This window comes from Sitophilus oryzae, unplaced genomic scaffold, assembly GCF_002938485.1.
Source record: "Sitophilus oryzae breed Bouriz unplaced genomic scaffold, Soryzae_2.0 scaffold_1062_pilon_pilon, whole genome shotgun sequence".
Taxonomy (NCBI): Eukaryota; Metazoa; Arthropoda; class Insecta; order Coleoptera; family Curculionidae; genus Sitophilus; species Sitophilus oryzae.
Genome location: NW_022145685.1, coordinates 1,137,458 through 1,161,966, shown reverse-complemented (window position 1 = coordinate 1,161,966; position 24,509 = coordinate 1,137,458). Strand labels below are relative to the sequence as shown.

Below are 24,509 nucleotides of genomic sequence, written 5' to 3'. Positions count from 1 at the left end.
CCACCTCTCTCGTTCGAGTAGATGACACCGCACCCACCAAATTGACCGGTTGCATGTTAATCCCTTAACACAACGTATGACGCTTACCACTCCCAAAAAATTGACCTTAAAAATTTTAAATTTCGATTTTTTTTATTTTAGGTACTTTATATTAATAAGCAAATTCAAAAGTATTTTGATAAGGATATACTACCGTCATGGTCAACTGAACAGTTTAAATTTGCAAAAGTTAACATCACCCAGCCACCGACATACATACTAGAATCAGTAGAAGGTCAACCAATTAAGGTATGTTTTTATGAGGCCGAATTACAGAAGACAAAGTCACCGGGTATTTATCTAGTTGAAAGAATACTGCGTAACCGACAGAAAAATAAAGTTAAGCAATTTTGTAAAATATCTGTTCTAAGTGAAGTCTAAACTAAAATATATTCTGCATTTAAAAATAATAAATTTAATATATATATATATAGTTACTATTAAAATATTATACATAAAAAAAAAAAAAAAAAACATATTTATATAAATAAAAAGTTTTTTATTTATTACTATATTTTTTTTATATTTCACATTTGCCAATAATTATGTTCAGAGATATTCCGTCAACTACCTAGTATCCTTTAAACTTATTCAGCTGGTCTTCCAGAATTGCATTCCTCGTCACGTATTTGGTCTTATTGTGTTCTATCTCAGATTCCAACATTTCCAATATTAGATCCATAAAATCCAATAGGTTATCTCATACGAGTATAAATGTCTTGTAATTTATGTATTTTATAATCTGCATATTCATTGTAACTGCATCAGCCTTATCTATTGGCTCACGTAAGTTATTATTCGTTTTTTCTTGCTAATGTTATAGTCGCCACTGGGTGTTAATTTATATCCAATTCCGGGTATGCTGCGCAACACCCTTGAACACGCTCTTTGTGTGTATGACTTATTTATCGATCTGCATGTGTGTGCCAACTGCATCAGCCCTATCTATTGGCTCACTAAGGTACATTCTTCGTATTTTCCCTTGGGAATGTTATAGTCACCACTGTGTGTTAATTTATATCCAATTCCTGGCATGCTGCGCAACACTTCTACAGTATCATGAATATTCTTACGACCGAATTTAATTCAATTGTATTTGTTAAGTCGCCATCTTCTGAAACTAACTGTTTTCTACGGAAATACTTTATTATATGAATTTATTATTAAGAGGAGTAACACCCCCCTGATTGTTCAGTTTTCTCTGCATTTACTCTTTTTTCTAACACGATAATCCTTTGGATGTATTCTCCTGTGGCCAGCAGTTTTTTATCGCGTCATTCATTTCTCTTCCACTATTATTTGCAAATGCTTGTTCAATTGAACAAGTTCCTTGTCAATATATTGTTTTGTTATAGCATCTGTCTTATCTCTAGTATGAGCGACATTCGTTAAACGTTTTTGAGTTATGTAGTAATCTCCACTGGATGTTAATTTAAATCCTATTCCAGCAGCACAACGTATTGTACGCACTTGATATTATTTCTTTTGCGTCCAAACTTGTCAACTTTATTGTTTAACAAGGAGCCATATTTCAACTAAACTAAAATATTTTCCTTAGTAATTGTTCTTATTTATATAAATATATATAATTAAAAAAAAACAGGGTGATAGTAGTAGTACATATTTATCGATGACCGTTTTACAATTTGTTTTCATGGTGGTAAATAATATTAATGTGTAGTGTATAAAAAATTATTTAGCCATAGGCTAGCTGCTACATCGACTTCCATGATATCTACTGTGTCAACATCGTCCGAGACACTACTGGTTCCGTCTTTTGTAATGCTGGATTGATGTTTGCAGAAAATGTCTCTTCATAGAGGAGATATTTCTCAGAAATATCATCTGGGAAGTGGATATCTAAGTAAAAAAACTTCTTAAATCTTCCTCCACCATTTCAGAGCAAAATGTATCCAGACTAATGCTACCATACACATACTTTTCACACAAATGTGCTCCAATACGATTTTATTTAGGTTTTTAAGGTATTTAATTATCTTTCTCGATCATCATCATTGTCTCCAAGCAGATTTAGGAATTTCAGGTTGTCGCCACATATTTTTCTCAATTGTACAGCTAATTTATAAACGTGTAACATTTGGCCTTCATCATATTCATTAGAATCATACTTTTCAGTGACAACGTCGCACATCTTTATCAAGAATACATGTGTGAGTATTCAATGATTGTAATTATTACAAGTTACTTAACATTTTATACATTTTTTTTTTTAATAGATTAATAGTGTGATATCATGTTTTACTCCAACACACCAAAATTAAGGAGGGCTCTAGTATTTTCACCAGCTAATACCGAACTCTGCCGCCTAAATAACATAAATATATTTATCCATTCGATTATTTATGAGCTGTACTAGATCATATGTGAAAGTCTGAACAACACGCTTTTGGTAGAAATGATTGGAATGTTAAGTTTACTTGTTTTTATCGGTAATGTTGCTAGGAATTTTTTTCCAAAGTGTTGTCATCGACACATATATTTAATTATATATATTTTTAAAGTAATAAAGAAATAAAACACATAGTTAACTATAACATAACATTTAGGCTTTATTTAATTAATTAAAAAAAAAAAAAAAAAAAAAAAAAAACATTTTAAAAAAAATGTAATAAATATTTGAAAACTTTTTACGCAATATACCTTCAAACACTTTTGAATACACCACACAATGTTTCTTTGGAATGTATACACACGACTTGCTACTTTACAAGAGATTCTATATCTGAATACGTTTCCATGAAAGTCGCTTTATATACAAAATGTTAAACTTTTACCCCCCACCTTGGCAGCCTAGAAGAACATTCATGGCGACTAATTTCAAAGACATCTGAAAGTCAATCTTACAGGTCTTTCAAGATTGTCCATCAAGCTCCTTGTGAAGGGTACACAAACGCATTTCAAATACATCTGAAAGTCAACCTTAAAGGTCGTTTAAGGTCTCACAACAAGGTTCTTTCTGGAATCACTCAAGGAGGTTTGAAAGCCACATATGTCAAGGTCAAGCGAACTGCGCATGTGGAGGAGCCCAATCGGCTAATATCTCCTACTAACATCTAGATACTTGAGTAATGAATTGAAGGCAGTGGTATTCCCGGTAATCGAACGAAATTCTTTTTACGCCTATCCTGAAAACATTCTAATAGCCATGCTATTTGATGAGAGGAGTCACATTAGTTAGGGCTCAGGAGAGTGCTAAATGTCAGATAGTCTGCTTTGCCTGGAAAAGGCATTAGGAACTTTTACACTTATTTTTTCACAAATTTGACGTAATTGATTACAGGGAAATGATTAGATTGGAGCACTACAAAAATATCGCCACCATCATTCTCGGTGGGATAAGTCGATAAGTGATGAAGAAATCAAAAGCTTCATACCCGGATTGGGATATAAGGGAGTAAGTATGTCACACGCAAGCTGTGGAGCATTGCGTGAAGCTGGTTACCGAAGCTTCTCTTAAGGTATGTTGACCGCAATGGGATGGATACATTAGGGCAACATTTAAATCGAGAGAAGCAAGCAATTAACGAATTCAGCAGTAAGGCAGACTACAAAGTGACATTGGAAATGTCGGAATAAATCGGCACACGCTCTTAATGGTTGGATGGAGGGAAGGGTGTGGGTGGAACTCAAAATGTAGCCACCTCCACGTGATGAGTTCTGAGTTGTTTAGATAATCATTTAAAATTAATTGGATTATTTTCTAAACAAGCAAAGAGCTGCACATTTGCATGTGTAAACTTACGGAAAAAAAATAAAAATTTGCATTTTTTGCAAATATTTAGACGCTTTGCGCCATCGGCATCGGAAGATATAGTTTAAAAGAGGCAATATTTTTTCTGCAGGCAACTCAATACTATTACTAATATTTAAGCGCCATAGCGCTAAAAAATACATACTCAAGTTAAGAAAAAAAAATTGCAAAAAACCTGTCAAATTCGTCGTATTTTTTTAAAAACATTCGGCGGTTTGCGCGATCAGAAGATGTTACCCGAATTTGATATTCTTTTTTATTATGCTAGTATACACCTAAGGCAAATTTGCGCGGCATAGCAAGCCGAAATTTCATTTTTGAGATTTTTCGATCCACCCTACTTCATATACCGATAGCTCTAGAATAACAAGGCGAACCATGCTACTCGTAAAAGGGTGAAAGCTATACAGGGTCGCTGGTATGTATGGAAACGGTCGATTATTGGGTAAAATATACGAGGTACCGCAAAAAGTTAAACATTAAAGTTATATGGTTTTTAAATGTCTATTGGCGAGAAATAAATTTAAATATACAGAGTCGGTCATAAAGTCGTGACACATCAAAGTTTCATTTTTTTAAATGGAATCCCCTGTATATTATTGCCATATTTCAATTCTTTCTTCAATTCTAAGCAAAAACAGAGACACGCAATGTACCTCAAACCAACCATTTCCGAGTTATTGACTTTTGAAAATATCACTTAAACAATTCGATTTAATTAATTTCGATGTGTTCGGTTTCATTTAACGATGCCATTCTGAAACTGTGATGCTTAATAATATTTGACATTAGTTTTCAAGTTAGCATTTATATTTACAATATTAAAATGAGATTATATCTAATTTTAATATATATCTAACATCCAATATTATTATTAACTCTGGATATTAAAAAAGTTTCGTTTAACATGTCAAAACCAAAACTCTCGGAAACAAATATCTCGGAAACAGTTGGATTTAGGTACATTATGTGTACTACAATTTTTGCTTAAAATTGAAATGTCCAATAATATACAGGGGGTGTTCCATTAAAAAAATGAAATTTTGAAGTGCTACGACTTTATGACCGACCCTGTATACTTATATTTAATATTAACCCTATAACTTTTGTATTTAACTTTTTGCATTTAACGGGACCTCGTATACTTAGCCCAGTAATCGACCGTTTCCATACATTTAATTTCAGTATCACTGTTTATGAGAAACTTATAAACTATTAAAATCTTTGAATAAGAAGACTAAGGAAGGAGCATATCAAAAATCTTAGGTACACCGCAATGGGCCTCAAATATGGCCGACTTAAGTTCCGGTTTATCAGTGTCGTTCTAATTTTATTTAAAAAATGTAAAACTATGATGTAGGGTAGACGTGGGGTAGACTCAATAATTTGTTGTTTTATTTTACGTTGTGAATAAATGTTGGTAGTTATTAAAATTGTTATAAAAATATATAATTCTAATAAAAATAGATAAGTTATAATAAGTATTTATTAACACAAACATCCGATACGCTACTGAAGTAGGTAAGTCAAATTAACGTATCTAAATTCTTTGACATCTAATCTTTGGCAAGTAATAAATAAAAGCTAAAATGCAAGAAAAATATATAATTTAGTTAATTTAAGTGAATTTCATAAATGATCGGTTTACTACACGTATGTATATTATATAGTCACTTACTAGCGAAAAGTTGTTCCATTATTTCATTCAATTTTTGCCGAGATCTACCGCACGCTACACAACCAACTATTTTAGAGTCTTTTTCGATAAATCGCGATAGTGTCACTGTTAATTTAAGTTCTGCCACAATTTCCAACTAGATTTACTACCTTTATACAACTATCAGTAGTAGAATAAATAATAAATAACATAAAATAAGCTCCGTAAAGACTGACAAATTCACAAAATTTCAAATCAAATTCAAATGTGTCAAATGAATCGTCAAACAGAACTGTCAAGGATCCCCACCCTAGAGAGCTTTTATGGTGGCTTTTCCGCCCACCATGCATGAATACATGGATAGCATTATGCTCCTTCCTTAGTCTTCTTATTCAAAGATTAAAATATTAAAATTTAACCAAAAATTATTTTGTATTTTTAATTGTATTATATTTATATTTTAATTAACTAAAGATATTTACCTGCGAAATCGTCAGCGATATGTTCTTTTTCAAATTTTCCGATTCTTTTGGAATTTTTAAACAGCATACTCTTATTTGGCCATCCTCGAAACCTGTCAGAATAATTTCGCCAGTTGGATCTATCTAAAATATTTTTTTTATATTCAAATTTATAATAATGAAAAATATAGATGTAAGGTTACGATAAATAATAATAATAATAAAAGGAAGAAAAAGAATGTAGAAATTTGCATATGTACTACATAGACTATAAAAAAGCCTATGACTCCGTACCACACAGCTGGCTTATAAAAACTTTGAAGATCTACAAAATAGACCCAAAAATCATAGGCTTCATGACAGAAATAATGAAAACGTGGAGAACAAAAATTACCTTAGCCTCAGAATCACAAACCTTGGAGACCGAAGAACTATACATCAGACGAGGTATCTTCCAAGGCGACGCACTGAGTGCTTTGTGGTTCTGCCTGGGTCTAAATCAACTCCCAAATTCCCTCAATGACACCAAATATGGCTTGAAATTAGACATAAAAAACAACACAACATAAAATCAAGCACTTATTTTATATGGATGATATAAAAATCTACGCTCAAACATCGATACAACTTAAAGAGCTTCTTAAAATTACAGAGTCGTTCACAACCGACATACAAATGGAATTTGGTATTAGTAAGTGTAAAACACTTCACATTCAAAAAGATAATTGGGTTGACACAGAAAACAAAGAAACAATAAACAATGAAATATTAGACAACATGACAGAGAACGAGACATATAAATATTTTGGGTTCCAAACCAAAACACCAGAATAAATCATACAAATATCAAAACACAATTAAAAAAAAACAATACAAACAAAGATTAACAGCCCTCCTGAAGACACCACTGCATTCCCGAAACCTGTTTAAAGCTATCAACACCTTCGTAGTCCCAATTCTCACATATTCGTTTGGTATAATCCTTGATTATGTATAAATAGATGTACAATGAGGGCTTAGTACAAGCCCGTCTTCTAGGTGGCGCCTTGCCCGTTCTGAATTTTTGTATTCCCCTACGATTTTCTTTGAGGGGAATCCGTTAAACCCGCCCATCGTTCAAAAATGGAAGGGCGCGAGGTCACATCTATTGGGCCACTTATTAGCACGTTTCACCCATGTTTTACGAAAATAGCTTTATCCTTGTTTGTTTCAACTGTGACAAGAAAAAAGGAAAAAAAGTTATATTCGCTTCTAAATTCGGCAGTTTTGTTGATCTTTCTCGACTTGTAATTTCGTTAAACGAAACGAAATTACAAGTCGAGAAAAGGTTAATCTTATAAAAATAAATATTTATAAGCTTTTGAATTGAAATATACCTTAATGCATATCTGAGTAATTAAAAAATTCAGTTTTTTCGTCCCTCGCGAAGAAACATAAACAGTATTTGTGAAATTTGGATTAGAAACTATTATTTTATTAGTTTATTTTGTTGTGTTTAAGTGTTGTGTATTTGTACCTACTGGATAATATTTTCCAACATATTTAATTAAGCAAAAAGCATCTGTTTTACAGGTAAGTAAATACTGTTCATATTTATTTCTAAATTCATATAAATTTGTTTTAAATCACTCTTGGGAAAAATGTTATAGAGTCTGAGATAAGTTTAATAATAAACATTTGATAGATTGATAGATAGATTAAACGATAATGCCCAGTTTGCTTAAAAGTTTAAAAAAATACTGATTTTATGCTATAAATTGTTTCATTTCTCACTTTGCTTTTGGAATTGTCAGATATATTGTGTATTTTATAATTTTTCCGAGAATTTTTCTTAATAACTTGATAACGTAAAATATTTTTTATCTACAGTCAACCCTGTGTTTAGATAAAGCTTCATATCAGATTTTATATTTTATATTTTCACTCAAATCATATTTTTTGTAAAATATGCTTGCAAAAGTAGCGTAAATTTGACAGGGAGGTATTTTTATAGATATACAGGATGATTCAAATATATATTTACTTTTAAAGTTATTAGTTATGAGCAAAGGTTATGAGTTTGTGAAAAGAAAGGCTATATTTTGTATTTTTGCTTGGTGGATTTGTTATTAAATTGTCATTCCAAAAAATACCATAATGTCGTAGTCGTATAGAGTTCATTTTGACCAAAGAATATATTTTGACCCTTTTTGGATTGAATTTTATTGTTTATATAATAAAATATATATTTAAAGCCCTCTCTTTCTAAGTTAAGTTAAAAATAGGTAATATCGACGTTTTTTACTGGAACTAATTTAAGTTAATAATTAATAATTATATAATTCATATAATTATATTAAAATAGACTAAATTGTTTATTATATACAGGATGAGTCAAAACTAGATATTATATTTTTCTTTGCTATTTCAAATGAAACACTGTATTTTATATCATAAATCAACAAAGCTTTTATGCAACTTTTGTTTTATTAAGATCTATATCCCAAATTAATAGTTATTAAATTGTTTTCAATTGTCTCTTTGCGAATAAACATGATTTTTTACGCAATTTTTATTAGTAGGTTTGTCGACAAAAGTGATGTATCTATTTATCAGCGACAAAAATTAAGAATTAGATGTTTAAAATAATTTTCTAATTATTTTTTTACTTGGCATCAGTAAATATGATTTATTTTATCGATGCAGCTGAAAATAATTATGTATTCTAAAAGAGGACATTACTGTATATACATCGATTATGGATTTAAAAATTATTTTTCAAAACAAAGTTGGAAAAAATTTTTGAGAAAAAATTGGAGTTCTGTTCGAAATAATCGAGAAAAACCCAACATCTAGTTTTGACGCCCCTAGTATATATCATGCATTATAGTTGATTATACTGCAATTTATTATACATACGTAGTTTTGTTTGGTGAAAATGAAACTTTCTAAAAGTATTCCCAATTAAAACATATTAAGAATTTCCTACATTATAATTTTGAAGACGTTTGAGTGGGCAGACAATTTGGTCTAAAATAATATGTCTAAAAAATTTAGCCTAAAATAATCAAAAACCACTTAACACATATAACTCGCTTTTAAAAAATCTAAAAGAAATAAGTTTGTTTATTATATTCATATTTTATTAAATTATTATAGGTGTGACTGCTAAGTGGTCGTACTCGCCACTTTAACCAAGCATTGGTGGGACCTTCAGAGATCATAATGCGAATTTCTTCATACCATGTAAATCTATATACATGTATAATAAATGCGTTTGCTTTATTAAATTTTTTTTCTTATACGGTATGAGCGAAAAAAAACGGCGTCTATTTGTTTACGTACAAATGACATCGATATTCATTTCCAAACCACCTCTGAGGCCGTTTTTTTTTATCGTATGGTATATATTTACATATCCCTTATCCTTTAATTCCGATTTATTTCTAATAATTATAAAAATAAGATACCTGATTAATTCTTCCGAAATATTATAAAATGAGATATCACGAAAGAAATAAAGTTAATTATCTCGTTTGTTTTGGGAATTCCAAAAAAATAAAAAAAAGGGTATAGAGAATCTTTAGAGACACAGTTCAAATGTTATTTTTGAGTATACTGGTTGCTTCAAAAAATGTGGCGGATACATGTTTTTTAATGCAAAACTCCATTTTTATTTTATTTTCGATTCTGCCTAAAATTCTATAACTTTTTTTTATAAATAACGTTAGTAAGTATTTACAATTTAAAAAAAAAGTAAAATTTTATTCCTATGTTACTTAACTGTCAGTTGTTTCCGAAGTTGGACTACACAAATTTGGTAGGAGTGTTTTACAGAGATGAAAAAAAAATATATTTATATGTAAAAATACTTGCAGTTAGATGCTACACTGTGTTCAAACATTTTTTTTGGCTGATCCGATATATATATTATTATTTTTTCTAGTGATTTTACAAAACCTTTCAACATTTGTTAAGAAAGTATATTAAGTACACCTATACTCAACAGCTTGCAATCTGTTCTGAATTTTATCCTTCTTTTAATTCATTTACATTATAACAAGTTGCCATATGACAAAACAAAAATTATTTATTATTAAACATTAAGTAAAGTGATTTATTTAGTTATATGACATTCTTAATAGAAGTTGAAGGATTTTGTAAAATCTATCAGAAAGAATTATAATATATCGGGTGTTTTTCAAAAGTAGCTTGATTGATGTATTCAATTAGTTTCGGTCATTTCTTGTTTCACCGGAAATGACTACAACTTTTGGTTTTTAAATGGTACCGTCGGTATTTTTTTACTTTATTTTGCAGAATATGGCATTCTCAATAGAATAATTCAATGTCAACTTTTGACTCTTTTACTTAAAAAATAGTATTTTAAAGTTCAATCTAGTAGAGTGCCATGATAATAAACAACATGTAACCGGTCGTAAAGATAACGACAGTTTGACTCGACATACGGAGTGTGTGGTACCAAATTATTTACCAAAATTAGGTACCAAAATTTATTAGGTATCAAAAAATGCTTTTCCAAATATGCTAATGAGCCACTCTCGTTTCATTAAAAAAAATTGAGTTATGATTAAAATACGAAATGGGCATATTTCAACTGACCAGGAAAAGACACAAAAAATATTAGACGACCAAATCAATTTTTCCAAAGCTCCTTGATTAATCCTTGATTAAAAAATAATGGTTTTAACACAGCCATGACACTAGATTGAATTTTAAAATGCTATTTTTGATTTAATTGAAAATGTCAAAAGTTGACATATGATTGTTGATGTCAAAAGTTGTCATTCTATTCAGAATGTCATTTTCTATCAAATAAAGTACCGTATGATCGAATAAAAACGGCGTCAGCAATGGCTATGAAATGAAAAGCGCTGTCATTTTATATGTAAATTTATATGAGAAATGTCATCGATGTTCATTTCATAGCCATCGCTGACGCCGTTTTTATTCGATCTTACGGTATAAAAAATACCGAGGGTACCATTTAAAAATCAAATGTATACATTTCCGGTGAAACAGGAAGTGACCGAAACTAACTGAATACGAATCAATCTCGATTTATGTCATATACCTACTAACATTCCCAATTTAGTTTTTTTCTCGGAATCTGAAAAAATAAAAAAGTTATAGAGGTGAACCACTTTAAAAAAAAACACTCAGTATAGGCTGTGTCATTGAAAGAGTCTGCAGATATTTTTTTAATTTTAAATACGTAGAATTAACCATTAATATATGTTGAACACCCTGTAGCATCTGCCTTAAATATCTACATAGTATCTAATATTTTTTCTTCATCAACAAATTGAAATATTAGAAAACTAGTTTTAGGTTACACCATTATACAAGGATTATACATAAAAAAGTAATAATTTTACGCAGGATCTAAAATAAAATAGGATGTTACATTTAAAAAAAAACATGTTAAATCCGTCATACTTTTTACAAAGTTACAGAGGTAGGTAGGTATAGTTTCATATATTTTTTTAATTATCCATCTAGAAATAAAATATATACATATATACCTAATATAATAATTTAGTATTTAACAAGGGGCCATGAAAATCAAAATAAATATAAATTCATATCCAAAAATAAAAAATGTAAATAACGCTTTGAGGTAAAAATTCGGTTCAAAGCAGATAAGATATTTTATTCTTTACCGAGAATTAAATTCGAAGAATTCCTAGTCCCTACTTCTTTGCCAAATTCAATAGTCTCCGCCCCTTTTTACGTTTTAATTTCTGCCACCAGTTGGCAGCATCGACTTATACAGGCACATTGACTAACTATTAATATATAAACAAGGGTATAATTAAATGGACACAAACTGACCTTGAGAGCATCCACATCCTCACCAGAGCAGAGCTCACCAAATACAGAAAACTTCACCCAAAATCTTGTTAAGAACGCCTTACAATAAGTATAAAAGAAGGGGGTAGAGGTATGATAGTATATGTATGGTAGTAGTTAGTAAGAATTGTGTAGACAGCACCTCAAGTGTTCCATCGCTCCCCTAAGAGGCAGCGAAATTCTTCCTGAAAATGTTATGTCTGCCCTCTAACTAGCCTCGTCAATGTCTAACTATTCCTCCAAGGGGACGTAGCTGAATTCAAAGAAGAACCACATTCATAGAAATTATTTCTCTTCTTCTTCTACTTATTTGAGATCTGTCGATCTGTTAGTTTTAAGGTTACCTCTGTAGGAGCTGTTGAAAGATGGACGGTCAACTGTCTTTCTATATTTTTGGAGGTCTTCCCGACTGTTTCTTACCCATGCGTTTCCCTTCAAGTGCTATGCGTGGTAGCCTGTTTTGTTCCATGCTTTTTACGTGTGCCAACCATTGTTTTTTTTCTTTGCCTACCGCAATCTCACTACGTCCTGTATTCCACATTGTTGCCTGATATTTGCGTTTCTAATTCTGTCTCTTCTAGTCTTCCTCATTATGGTTCTTAGGTTCTTCATTTCAGCAACCCTTAAAATGCTTTTGGTTTTATTTGTTTCCTCTTGGATTTCTATGCTATATGTCATAGACCTGCATTTGACCAATAGGTCTTATAAATTTTAATTTTGCTGTCAGGTCGCATGGGGGGAAGGGTATGGCCGTTGCTCTGTTTATTTGGTTTCGCAGATCAGAAACTGTTTTGCTCTTTCATCCTCATACTTTTTGTCACCAATTCTCTCTCTTTTGTCGCTCATCTATTGGGCAAATTAATGAGATCTCATAGACGAAGGTGGATTGAGAGTTGTTTATTCAAAAACGTTAAAAATCTTATTAATAAATGTTTTTTTTTTAATTAAATATTTAAAATATTTCAGCGTTTTGGAAAACGCTATCTAGAATAATTGATTGTATTTTTCTGTACTTACATCTAGAGGTATCCATAGCATGCAAACCGCATAGGAAGGGAATTTGTAACGATATATCCTGGTCTTATTTAAATAGTCAAACAGAAATAATTGTCCAGCTTCTCCCAAACTGGCAAGATATGGACCGAAAGGACAGGCAGCTATACTGACCACTTTACCTCCGTGACAGGAGTACAGCTGCTCAGCGGGTTGGGGCTCTTTCTCTGTATTAAGGTCTATTAACCATAGTCCGCCGTTGCCATCCTAGCAATAAAAATCCACAAACATTAACAATACCATTAGCACCTATCAATTTATTCTTTTATTGGGTGCGTCTCAAATGTGGCTCACCCCTATAACTTTTTTATATTTTTTTTTAAATAAAAAAATGATATTTGGTATGTTAGTATATCGTCACTGAAACGTGATAATCTGCGTAATACGTTTAATACATCATTTTTCCGTAAAATTTTTAACAAAATATTGAGTTTTATTGTTCCCCAACAAATATTATTGTTACCTCTTTATCATATTAACGCATGAATATACTTGCTACACGTGTATGTGCATATTTTTTTCTACCGGAATAATGAAGTTAGCAATTTATTACATTTCATCGACGATATGACATAAATTAGGATTGATTGACGTATTCAATTGTTGTTGGCTTTGAATAAGAAGACTAAGGAAGGAGCATATCAAAAATCTTAGGTGCACCGCGATGGGCCTCAAATATGGCCGACTTAAATTCTGGTTTATCAGTGTCGTTCTAATTTTATTTACAAAATATAAAACTATGATGTGGGGTAGACGTGGGATAGAATCAATAATTTTTTGTTTTATTTTACGTTGTGAATAAATGTTGGTAGTTATTAAAATTGTTATAAAAATATATAATTCTAATAAAAATAGATAAGTTATAATAAGTATTTATTAACACAAACATCCGATACGCTACTGAAGCAGGTAAGTCAAATTAACGTATCTAAATTCTTTGACATCTAATCTTTGACAAGTAATAAATAAAAGCTAAAATGCAAGAAAAATATATAATTTAGTTAATTTAAGTGAATTTCATAAATGATCGGTTTACTACACGTATGTATATTATATAGTCACTTACTAGCGAAAAGTTGTTCCATTATTTCACTCAATTTTTGCCGAGATCTACCGCACGCTACACAACCAACTATTTTAGAGTCTTTTTCGATAAATCGCGATAGTGTCACTGTTAATTTAAGTTCTGCCACAATTTCCATCTAGATTTACTACCTTTATACAACTATCAGTAGTAGAATAAATAATAAATAACATAAAATAAGCATGAATACATGGATAGCATTATGCTCCTTCCTTAGTCTTCTTATTCAAAGGTTGTTGGTAACTTCCTGTTGCACCGGAATGACTATAAGTTTATATTTTTAAATGAAATCCTCTGTATATTTCTACTATATTCGGTAGAAAATGACACTCTGATAGAATGACATATCATATGTCAACTTTTGACATTTTTACATATGGTTTATTTTAAATTGCAACATGCGGTTTACAACGACAATTTGACTCGAAATACCAAATGTGTTGTATCAAATTATTCGTAAAAAAATGCTTATTCGTAACAAATATGCTAATGACCCACCCTTGTTCCATTTGGAAAAATTGAGATATGATTAAAAATACGATTTGGGCATTTTTAACCGGCCAGGACAAGACACGAAAAACATTAAACGATTAAAACTATTTTTCCAAGGTTCCTTGATTGACAATTAGTGTTTTTAACAAAGTCGTGGCACTCTAGATTGAATTTTAAAATACGATTTGTTTTAAGCGAAAATGTCAAAAGTTGACATATGATAATATGTCATTCTATTCAGAATGTCATTTTCTATCGAATAAAGTAAAAATATACCCAGGTAGAAATCAAAAGTTGTAGCCATTTCCAGTGAAGCAGGAAGTGACCAAAAACAATTGAATACGACAATCAATCCTAATTTATGTCGTATACTAAAATACCAAATCTCGTTTTTTTTATCTGAAAAATGAAAAAAGTTATAGGGATGAGCCACTTTAGAGACGCACCCGGTATACAGGGTGGGTCTCGAGTCTCGATGTTTTTCAAATAACTACAAAATAACAGAATTATTTTACTTTGAAAATTAAAAAAAAATATATTTTCTGCCTAGATTTTAAGAACCACTGGATCTTTTCTGTTTTTCTTCTTGTAATTCTAATCTACTAGGTACCTATGTTGCCATATTATCAAGATATTATGTTTTTAACTAAAAATTAAAAAAAAAAATCTTTCAAAAAATTTCAAATCTTTTAATTTTTTTTCGTCAAAAAAACCTCAGACATATTTCTGGGTTCGAAATAGACTACCCCTAAAAATATTTGCATTTATTTAAGAGTCACCCTGCATAAATTTTATTCTAAACATTTCGAATCTTTAAATGATCATCATTACCACAGATTAAGTATACTATATAATATATACTAGTAGTGTAAGTATACTAATTCGTGGTACGAAAATTGTTTTTTTATGACGATGAGCAAACGAGTAAAATTTCCTGTGGGCAAAAATAAACTCGCGTCTAAACAGCGTAATAACTGGGCCGGTCAGGCGCTGTGCTCAATTTTAGAGGCCATAAGTAGGCGTGCTATGTGCGCAAACTAGTAACCTAACTAGTGCGCGACTCCGAAAATTGGAACCACGAAAAACAATGCTTTTGACGATAAGTTTATAATCTGTATAATCTGTGTTATTACTAACTATATATTTGACTTCGTATTTGACTATGGTTTCAAATGGTCTGTTAGTAAAGGCGCGTTTACACGAATGAAGTGAATTGATCAAGTCACTTGAATTCAATTCGCATGAATGTAGTTTGACCGTTTAAACTTGACAAATCATGTCAATGGATCAAAATCGTTTAACTTTTGACGTTCAAGCTGGTTCAAAAATTATATGTGTGTTTATAAAATAGTAGGGTGTTTATAAAATAGTAGTAGTAGCCAGTAGGTGGCCAGAAGAAAATGCTGTGCTGTTTATTAATATTTATGAAAAATGTGAATTTTTGTGGAATACGCAGAATCCGAAATACAAAATTAGGGAACGAAAAGTCATATCTGGCTTAAGCCGTGGAGAAATAGCATTACGCATTAACGTGTCTTTAATTCGGGGTGCAACTTTTTCCAACAAAAGATTAATTTAAATTAAATTGGTTTGCACCCACCCTTAATTATTTTCTTCGCCCTTAATTTAAATTAATCTTGTCATCTCTAAGATCTTCTAACTATAGCTCAGATATTACATTATTGTTAGATGCTCCATAATAGGGGCTGATACAGGAATTTATCATCAGCTGAGAAGAAATTTATCATCAGCTCAGAATCAGCTTTTTAAGGCGGCATTTTTAACCCAACAGCTTAATATTTAACCTAATTTATAGATTTTATGGGGGGCCTGAGCCCTATGGGCCCCCTCTGTATCCGGTATCCGCCACAGCACCATAAGCAGTTTTGCGGTTAATCCATTTTCTGACTTATATTCTTCTTTTACGTCTTTACGTTTTTTTTACGTAATAAACTTTCTGTTAATTTTTTGTCATAATTTTGGAAGTTTAAAGTACATCCTTAAGTACTGTCGTCATTTTGAATTAACTAACAGAAGCTTTTTGGCATGAAATGTGTAAACTTGGAATATGCTTTCAAGTCAGTTGAATTCAAATGACTTGATCAATTCACATGACTCGTGTAATTGCGCCCTAAGTTCAAATTTTATTAAAATGGAAAATGTAAGAACAACTTATTAAAACTTTGTAAGTCAACATTTTGTTATATTTAATGTAAGTAGCACTAGGACTTCGCGTGGAGCAATTTTATGATTATATTAACTCAATATTTTGATTATAATTTTACCTGAGCATACCAAAAGGTATCCATTTGATCAGTAGGCCGCCTTTTTTCAATGGCCATTAGTTTTACACCGGGAGTATAAAAGTCATAAGTAGGGTCAACAAGAATAACTCTGTCATCATCTGGTGGATCAGCTTGATCGATCTGTTCAAACCACCAAACTTTTACATGTCCGTCCATTGATACCTACGGATGTATGCATATCATATATCAAGTACATAATATTATCACTAAATAACAATATTTCTTTTCTTCATATATATCTATATTATTTATTAACATGTTTAGGGTTTTTATAGGTCCGGATTTATGTCCGGATTTTTAAAGTGTCCGGGGCGGTCTGGCCTGGATTTGTAAAAGTGTCCGGGAAACCTGATCGGCAAAAACAATTTAACTTAGTAAAATATTTTACAGCTACAGTGGAATTAATTTCTTAGTTGCTTGTTATTTCTCACAAACTATTTATCGTATAACTTTGTGAAAAAATACCTATAATATACATGGTGGCGCACATCATTCGCCTCGGTTGATTATACGAAAACGGAAAGAGGTAGAAACTAAATATTTTGTGGGAGGCATGTGCACTATTTAAAGTTATTTTGAAATATACAGGGTGTTTCAGAACTATAATCCATACCAAAGTTATATTTTTTCTAATGGAACACCTGGTATTTTATTTCATTTCTGGCCTCAAAAAACGCATTAATTATAAAGGTTAAATATGTTTAAAATCTTTGGTTTTTGACATATTTAAATATGCAAGCTGCTAGACTAGATTATTTACACCCTGTACATTACTTTTCAGAATTAATTCTTGTGTTGAGTTTAAAGGTAGAGAAATAAACTTTACTGAAAATGATATTCCTTTCTTAAATTTATATAGAGGTCCAACAATTGCTGATCTATTTCAAGGATGTATTTTATATAAGAACTTCGTAATTTCAAGTGCAACACCCTGTATTTTTTTAAATAAATCGAAGCAGATTCAAATGCTCTTTCAAACTATATGGGTATATCTGGAAAATACCACCAATATATTATGTACGTAAAATAAGCAATTTAACTTACGCTCCATAATTCTCTATCAAAGTAGTGAAATTGAACAATGGGTTGCTCGTGACATTTTCTGCGTAATGATCTAAAGACCTCAAATGTTATGAGGCCATCGTCCCATAGCAAAATATTCCCCCAATCACATCCTGACACTACCTAAAATAATACATTAACAATTTAGATAATATTTATGGTATCGATCGAGCTTGCTTTTAAATGCTTAGTTTTCGATTCAGATTATAAAGAAACACATTACTTTTGAATCCGGCATAGGTAAGACACCTAGAATATCGGAATATTCTGTTTTTCCAAAGCGTCCAATTTCTCCTTTAAGTTTTAAACCTGTAAATGTCGATGCCATTTTCCAAAACTTGATATGCGCCACTCCTGGAATTGCAAGGATAAGATGAATGAGATATATGAATCTAAGGTATAGACATTTTTTTTAGATAACATACCATCCGTTGGTTGCAAAATCTCATTTACTGATTTTTTTTGTGAAAACTAAATATCCCCTGCTTTTTTGAAGAGTCTATTACGCTGTACTTTTCGGGTTGCTCTCAGAGGTAGGCCTGTTCTAAACACCGGAACACCGTTTTAACACCGGTGTTCATCTCGACACCGGCGTTGGTTTGGACGCCGGTGTTGGTCTGGACACCGATGTTCATCTCGATACCGGTTTTGACTACGACACCGGTGTTTGGTAAATGGGTTAATGAAGAAATAATGTTAATTAATAAGTTCTAAATAAACCTGATAATAATAATGTCGCATTGGTGCTTATTTTTATCGTTTATTAAAGCGCACTGACTTTAACCCAAAGCTTTCAAATTTAAATAGATTTTTTTCGCCAGACTAATCACTAAAATAAAGTGGAATCGTCAGATAAATAACTATAAAGTAAAAAATTGTTTAATCAAAAACAAACAGAAAACAAAACAAAACATAAAGAAACAAATATTCGTAGCTGTAAAATAAACTAAAAAATATTACATTAAACAAAACTAAAAAAACAAACAAACGGCACCATCGATATCGACACTGACACTGGTGTTGATCTCAACACCGGTGTTCATCGGGATACCGGTGTCGAGATATACACCGGTGTTGTAGATGAACACCGGTGTATATCTCGACAGGGGTCGAGTAAAGCGGGTGTGGAAAGAAGGAAATATATTTTATACATCAGAAATCTGCCTTAAGGCTTAGCCCGATCCTGTCGTGATAGCCACACCCTAAATTACAAAAACACGTGCTTTGATTAAGGTTTGCAGAGCTTCAGCATTTGGTGCAAACATAAGGAATATTTTGTTGATGGTTGACCATCAAAATCTTAAAAATAAAGAAGTTGTATATTGGAACTAGGGGATTCAATCCCGGACAATTTTATGTTGTCGGGATGGTTTGGTTTGGTTTGATTCTTAACCCCGAATCTCGGGATCCCGGGATTCAATCCCGGGATTTCAGTAATAGTGTTACCAATGTTACTTTCAAAGAACATTTTATTAAAATTAACGTTAATTAGTTAAAACAAAATCAAAGTCTTTGGAACACAAAAATAAGTAAATATTCTTCTTAAACAACATTAAACAAAAATTAAAAATCTCATACAAAACAAAAAAGAAACTGGACTGATAATGTTATTCCATATTTTTAAAAAAATAGTGCAAAAACATAATATTGTCTATTGTGTCATCTCCCATAGCAGAACGAAATTTTGTAACTATCAAGCCTGCTGACGAAAAACACCTTTCCGATTCTACACTTGTAGGCGGTATTGTACTTAAAAAATCAAAAGCTAGTTGTAAGTTTGTTCCACGTTGTCCACTCTTCTGGAACGTATCCATTCCATTTTTTATTTGGGCTTCCAAGTTTTCAGTTTTTGTTATTGGTGGCACTGTCATTCGATTTGACATTTTTTTGGTTAACGCTTCATCTAGCCTCTCCGAAAATGACACGTCATCATTTAAGGTCTGGTACCTGTTCTGAATAGTAGCAATTGGAAAATCTTCATCCGATTCCGAACTATCTGAAGAATATAATATGATTTTACTTGTTATATCTAGTCGTTTTAAGAGGTTTGCTACTTCTTGTTTCAAAAGTTTTTTATTATTCCGGGAATCACCGACGAACGGGAATCACCGTTTTTGCATATACAACCTTAAAAATAGCGTTTTACTATATTATATAAAATCCCGGGATCTCTTATTATTTTCCCGGGATCCCGGGATTGAAAAAATCCGATAAAAAACGTCGGGATCCCGGAATCCCGGGATTGAATCCCCTAATCGGAACCCACTTTTTAGGTTCGAATGAAAGCCGAGAGCTTATGTGTGCATAAGTACCGCCATAGGACTAAAACGAGGTCGTGGTCAGTGGCTTCGCAAGTTAAAAAAAAAGTAAGTTAAATTCGACTTATGGATTCGACCAGATTCGACATTAAACACGCAAAAATCTTACTTAATTCATCATATTATTTTTCATTGCCCTTCCCCCAACAGCAACAATCGGATTAGAATCATAATTTTTGGGTGAGTTTTTGCAAAAAACAGATGATATGATACTCAGTTTCCATCATATAGTTACCGCATGTGGTTATTTGTCCTGGTATATATGGTGAAAATTTTACTCTATATACATCATTACCATAAGACTTAGTTCTGAGTAAAATAGTATGATTTTGCCAATCCCAAACGGTGATCAGATAGTCAGGATCACCGCTTTGTGAAACCATTAAATCTCCATCAGGACTAAAAAGAAATGATGATCACTGATATTGATATTTTCTATATTTGTCGTTTTTTTTTCAATAAGTAAAAGAGAGACATTTACATGTGGAGACATTTTATTACATATGGAGACAATTTTTAATTTCACCTATAATCTTGAAATTTTATCTCAACCTTTTGCCTTGTTTTCATGTACGTACCGTAAGTAGTAGTCAAGATACTGCAATTTTTATAATTATTAATTATGAATACAATATCGTAAATTCAATATTAATACCTTGCTTGCCTCTGTTAACTTTTTAATTTTAAACTAAGATTTTATATTCTAAATGGAAAATGCCTTAAGGAAGCCTTTGTCGCGTATATTCGAATTAATTTTATAAAACGTATATTCGAATTAATAAAATGATCTAAACGTATTTGATTCTCAAAAGAATTCGTATTCAAGGTATTTGATTATAAAAATTATCCGATTTTTCCTTCATTAACCTCCCTTTTGATTTATGTTTATTCGAAGAATTCGTCATGTTCGGTCAAAGTTAAGATTTTAGAAGTTAGTAAGAGTTACCTATTAAAGTAATCTCAGGTAGCATTATTTTATTTCGGATTCCCTGAACCGAGACTTCTGTCTCCGGATTGTCTTTACAAAAGGCAAAAACTTTTTTATTATTGGAATTTTCAGAAAAATGCATCCTTCATAAAAAAATTGTTGATATCGTTTATACTTTTAAACATTTTCATAGCGTTTCAGAAAAAAATAAAAAAATATGAAAATATATAGTTGACGTTTTTCATAGATAAAGGAAACAAGTTTAGATTGGAAGGTCCCCATAAGGACAATGTAAATACTATTTGACGCTATTCTTACAACACAACGGTCGCTCTCCAAAGCGTTTGATAATTTCGGAGCGGTTCGGTTTTTTCCAGAATAATGTCGCCAAATATTATTTATTCAAATTTATTATTTTCTTTTAAATTTTTAAATAAAATACAGTGTGTTGCATATAAGAAACTGTATTTTATATCATAGACAAACAAATAAAAAGAGACTGGCAAATTAAATGGCAAAGAGAGGAACAACGTTCCCGTAGCACTACTCGTAGAACGCAAAATTTGGTTCTATTTATGTTGATCTGCGCATAGCGTCTATTGGGCCCACTATTTCATTCTAATATAACAAGAGAGAAAGAATCAGTTATATAAAACGTAATTTTTAAATAGAAATTAGAACAATAGTCTTTCGTCATCATATCAAGATGACAACATGATGACAATTCGTCATGTTTGTTAATTTTTCTTTTGTTGATTTATCTTTTTTTCTAAACTCTCCATTTTATTGACTTATGGATATGGATAGGGAACAAATTCCTGTGTTTCAGATAGGTATTTATATTTTGTTATTTATAATTTTAGGTTATATTATTTGTTATTTTATTTGCTGCAGGAGCCAGTATCATCTATTTTTTATATATGTATTGATACCCCCTTTCTCTGATAGATATGTTAAAGACACCCCTAAAAAAAAGTAAGTATGTTATATTTATCAACCTATTAAGAAAAAAGTAGAAATAGTAGTGTCAAATATATTTCGTCTCTTAACATAACAAATTAATACATTTAATTTTTTGGGTAGTTATAGCTGGTTTATAACCGTAGTTAACCAGATAGAAACTTAAATAATATACCTATTTTACTTTTGTTTTAGGATCAAAACTGGACTTGAAAATGGTTCAGGGTTATGATTCTCTTCGGATGAAAGTGAAAGAATGAAAGTCTTCTTTGCTTGGATATTCACTTTGTTATTGCAATTAGGCAGTGGACATGTTTATTTTTCCAAAATTACTGATAATAATTGAAGGGGTGGCTGCAATAACCAGGCAGCTCCACTTTTTTTTCGAAAATGAGATTTTTAATGCCCTTTAAAAAAAGTGGCCGATCGTTTCGTGCAACAGTCAGTTCTTCTGCATTTAAAATTGGTAGGTGGGTGAAATAAACACTGTTATTTTTTGTTATTATATTATAAAAATTTTATTTGTTTTTATGTATAAATAAATTTGTTTATAAAACTGTACAATTTTTGCTTTTTTTATAATTTCCCTTATAATATTATTTTTTCGTTCTGAAAGAAACTGAAAATTTTCACTTAAACTGATTTATTCCCTACCTCACGTTCCCTTTACGTCGTATTGGGAATAAATTAGTTTAAGTGAATATTTACAGTTCGTTCAGAACGAAAGAATAATACTAATAATGGCTAATTTAAATTTGGCGCCAGCCAGAATGTGCAATAATGTCTTACTATACGTTTTATACCTATCTCTTTCTTTTTCATATGAAGCACACATAATAAAGAAAGATAGCAATAAAGACGTACGTCCTGCCATGGTCCTGCTAATTGGTTTCAAAATTGTTATTCTGAGTTGCGCTACGGGAACGGGGTCCCACTCTTTACCATGAGATTTGTCAGTCTCTTTTTATTTCTTTGTTTATGTTTTATATAAGGACATGTATGAAATGCCTATGAAACATTGTTAACCGACGCGCGACGTTATGTCACGATCCACGATGGTTTTAGAAGTTTACACAGCATTTTAATTTTTTAATGCCACTTTTTCACAATTTTCACAGGTTTGAGTAAATAAAATTTAAGTTAATCTCACAACAAACACTTTTCGGTATTTTTGCAATGAGGGCAGTATACATTTTGAAAGATTTTATAACTTTTGAAGATTCTGACTTTGACAAGAGAAAATTATTTCTGTTCTTGTTTACGGTTGTACTTCGCAACCGCGATAGCAGCGCCAGATCCCGTACAACGTATGCACTCCAAAACAATTATAAGTTTTGGCGGCAAGCCGAGCATTCCAATCTAAACTTGTTTTCTTTATCTATGACTTTTTTGAAGCCCTAAACATGGTCCTAAACCATGTCCATAGATACAAGAAAATAATCTACTATTAAGATAGATATGAAACTTAATAGTAAAATTTTGGGTCAAAGCGCCCCTCCGTGTTTTTAGTGGAGACTACGTTTAACCCAGCGCCTTCGCCTTTTCTGCTGTAAATGTTTTTTATGTTTATATTTGAATTCAAAGGATTTATTTTTAAAGTTACACTGATATATATCAGAGTAACTTTAATAAAACATAAGAATATATATATATATTTTACAATTTATTTTTTTATTTATTTTACAGAGTTTCATGTAAATGATCGTAAGTCGACTGGCTGTCTAATGAACAGACCGAGATTTATAGATTTTAAAGCGAACGAAAAAAAATCAGACAACGAAGACATACCATCTATTTTTCTTTTATCTAAGATACATACCTTATCGTCTTTATCGTCTTTTGGAAACACGTACATTTTTGCAGTTTTGTTAGTTCTTTGCAAGATGCAACATAACAAGAAAACACCATTTTTAGAGTTACTAAATAATAAAACTATTTCTGACTATGATATTTAAAATTTAGATAGATAGAAAATTAAAAAACAAACGAGTATTTGCAAACGCAGGCCCAAATTCAATAAAAATCAAAATTTTTCCTGCGAAAATAAGGCTTTTTTCACTGAAAAGGTATTTTTTGATTTATCAGCTGTCATTGTCAAGTTGACAATATACAGGGTGTTTTCGAATTAGTCTAAAAAAATTATGGGGTGTTCTCATGTGTTCTTAAAACAATTTTTATATAACCATTAGGTCTAAAGTACTTCCTTAAATTACAACGATTTTTTTTTGTCTACTTACTTGAAATCGACGTTGGTATAAGTTCTTTCAGCTCCACCTTTCAATACACATATAATTTCCAATGTGGGCCAGTTGTAAATTATTATTATAGGTACCTGTCCACACTCAGCTACAGCAAAATGAGAAAATTCTGGATTTGGATTTTTCTACAACGAAATAGGTATATGTATAAATATATAAGTTATTTTATATTGTTAAAAAAATGCTTTTTAATTGGTCGGTATAGCACAATTAAAATTATATGTAAGTTATCAATTTTTAAGCAGAATGTAATCTATGGTCTGTCC

At 31.3% G+C, this 24,509-nt stretch overlaps 1 protein-coding gene across 2 annotated transcripts in view; it reads right to left on the bottom strand.

Moving 5' to 3' along the window:
* The window catches only part of LOC115878135 (cilia- and flagella-associated protein 44), a 202,647-nt gene that overhangs the window by 172,081 nt on the left and 6,057 nt on the right, over window positions 1-24,509 (bottom strand). For both annotated transcript variants that reach the window (XM_030894520.1, XM_030894513.1), the window contains exons 3-9: window positions 24,223-24,368; window positions 20,333-20,496; window positions 18,003-18,133; window positions 17,762-17,902; window positions 16,697-16,879; window positions 12,800-13,042; window positions 5,951-6,073 (exon numbers count right to left, since the gene is read on the bottom strand). In XM_030894520.1, coding sequence (XP_030750380.1) covers window positions 5,951-6,073; window positions 12,800-13,042; window positions 16,697-16,879; window positions 17,762-17,902; window positions 18,003-18,133; window positions 20,333-20,496; window positions 24,223-24,368 — 1,131 coding nt within the window. The remainder of the gene's footprint in view (window positions 1-5,950; window positions 6,074-12,799; window positions 13,043-16,696; window positions 16,880-17,761; window positions 17,903-18,002; window positions 18,134-20,332; window positions 20,497-24,222; window positions 24,369-24,509) is intronic.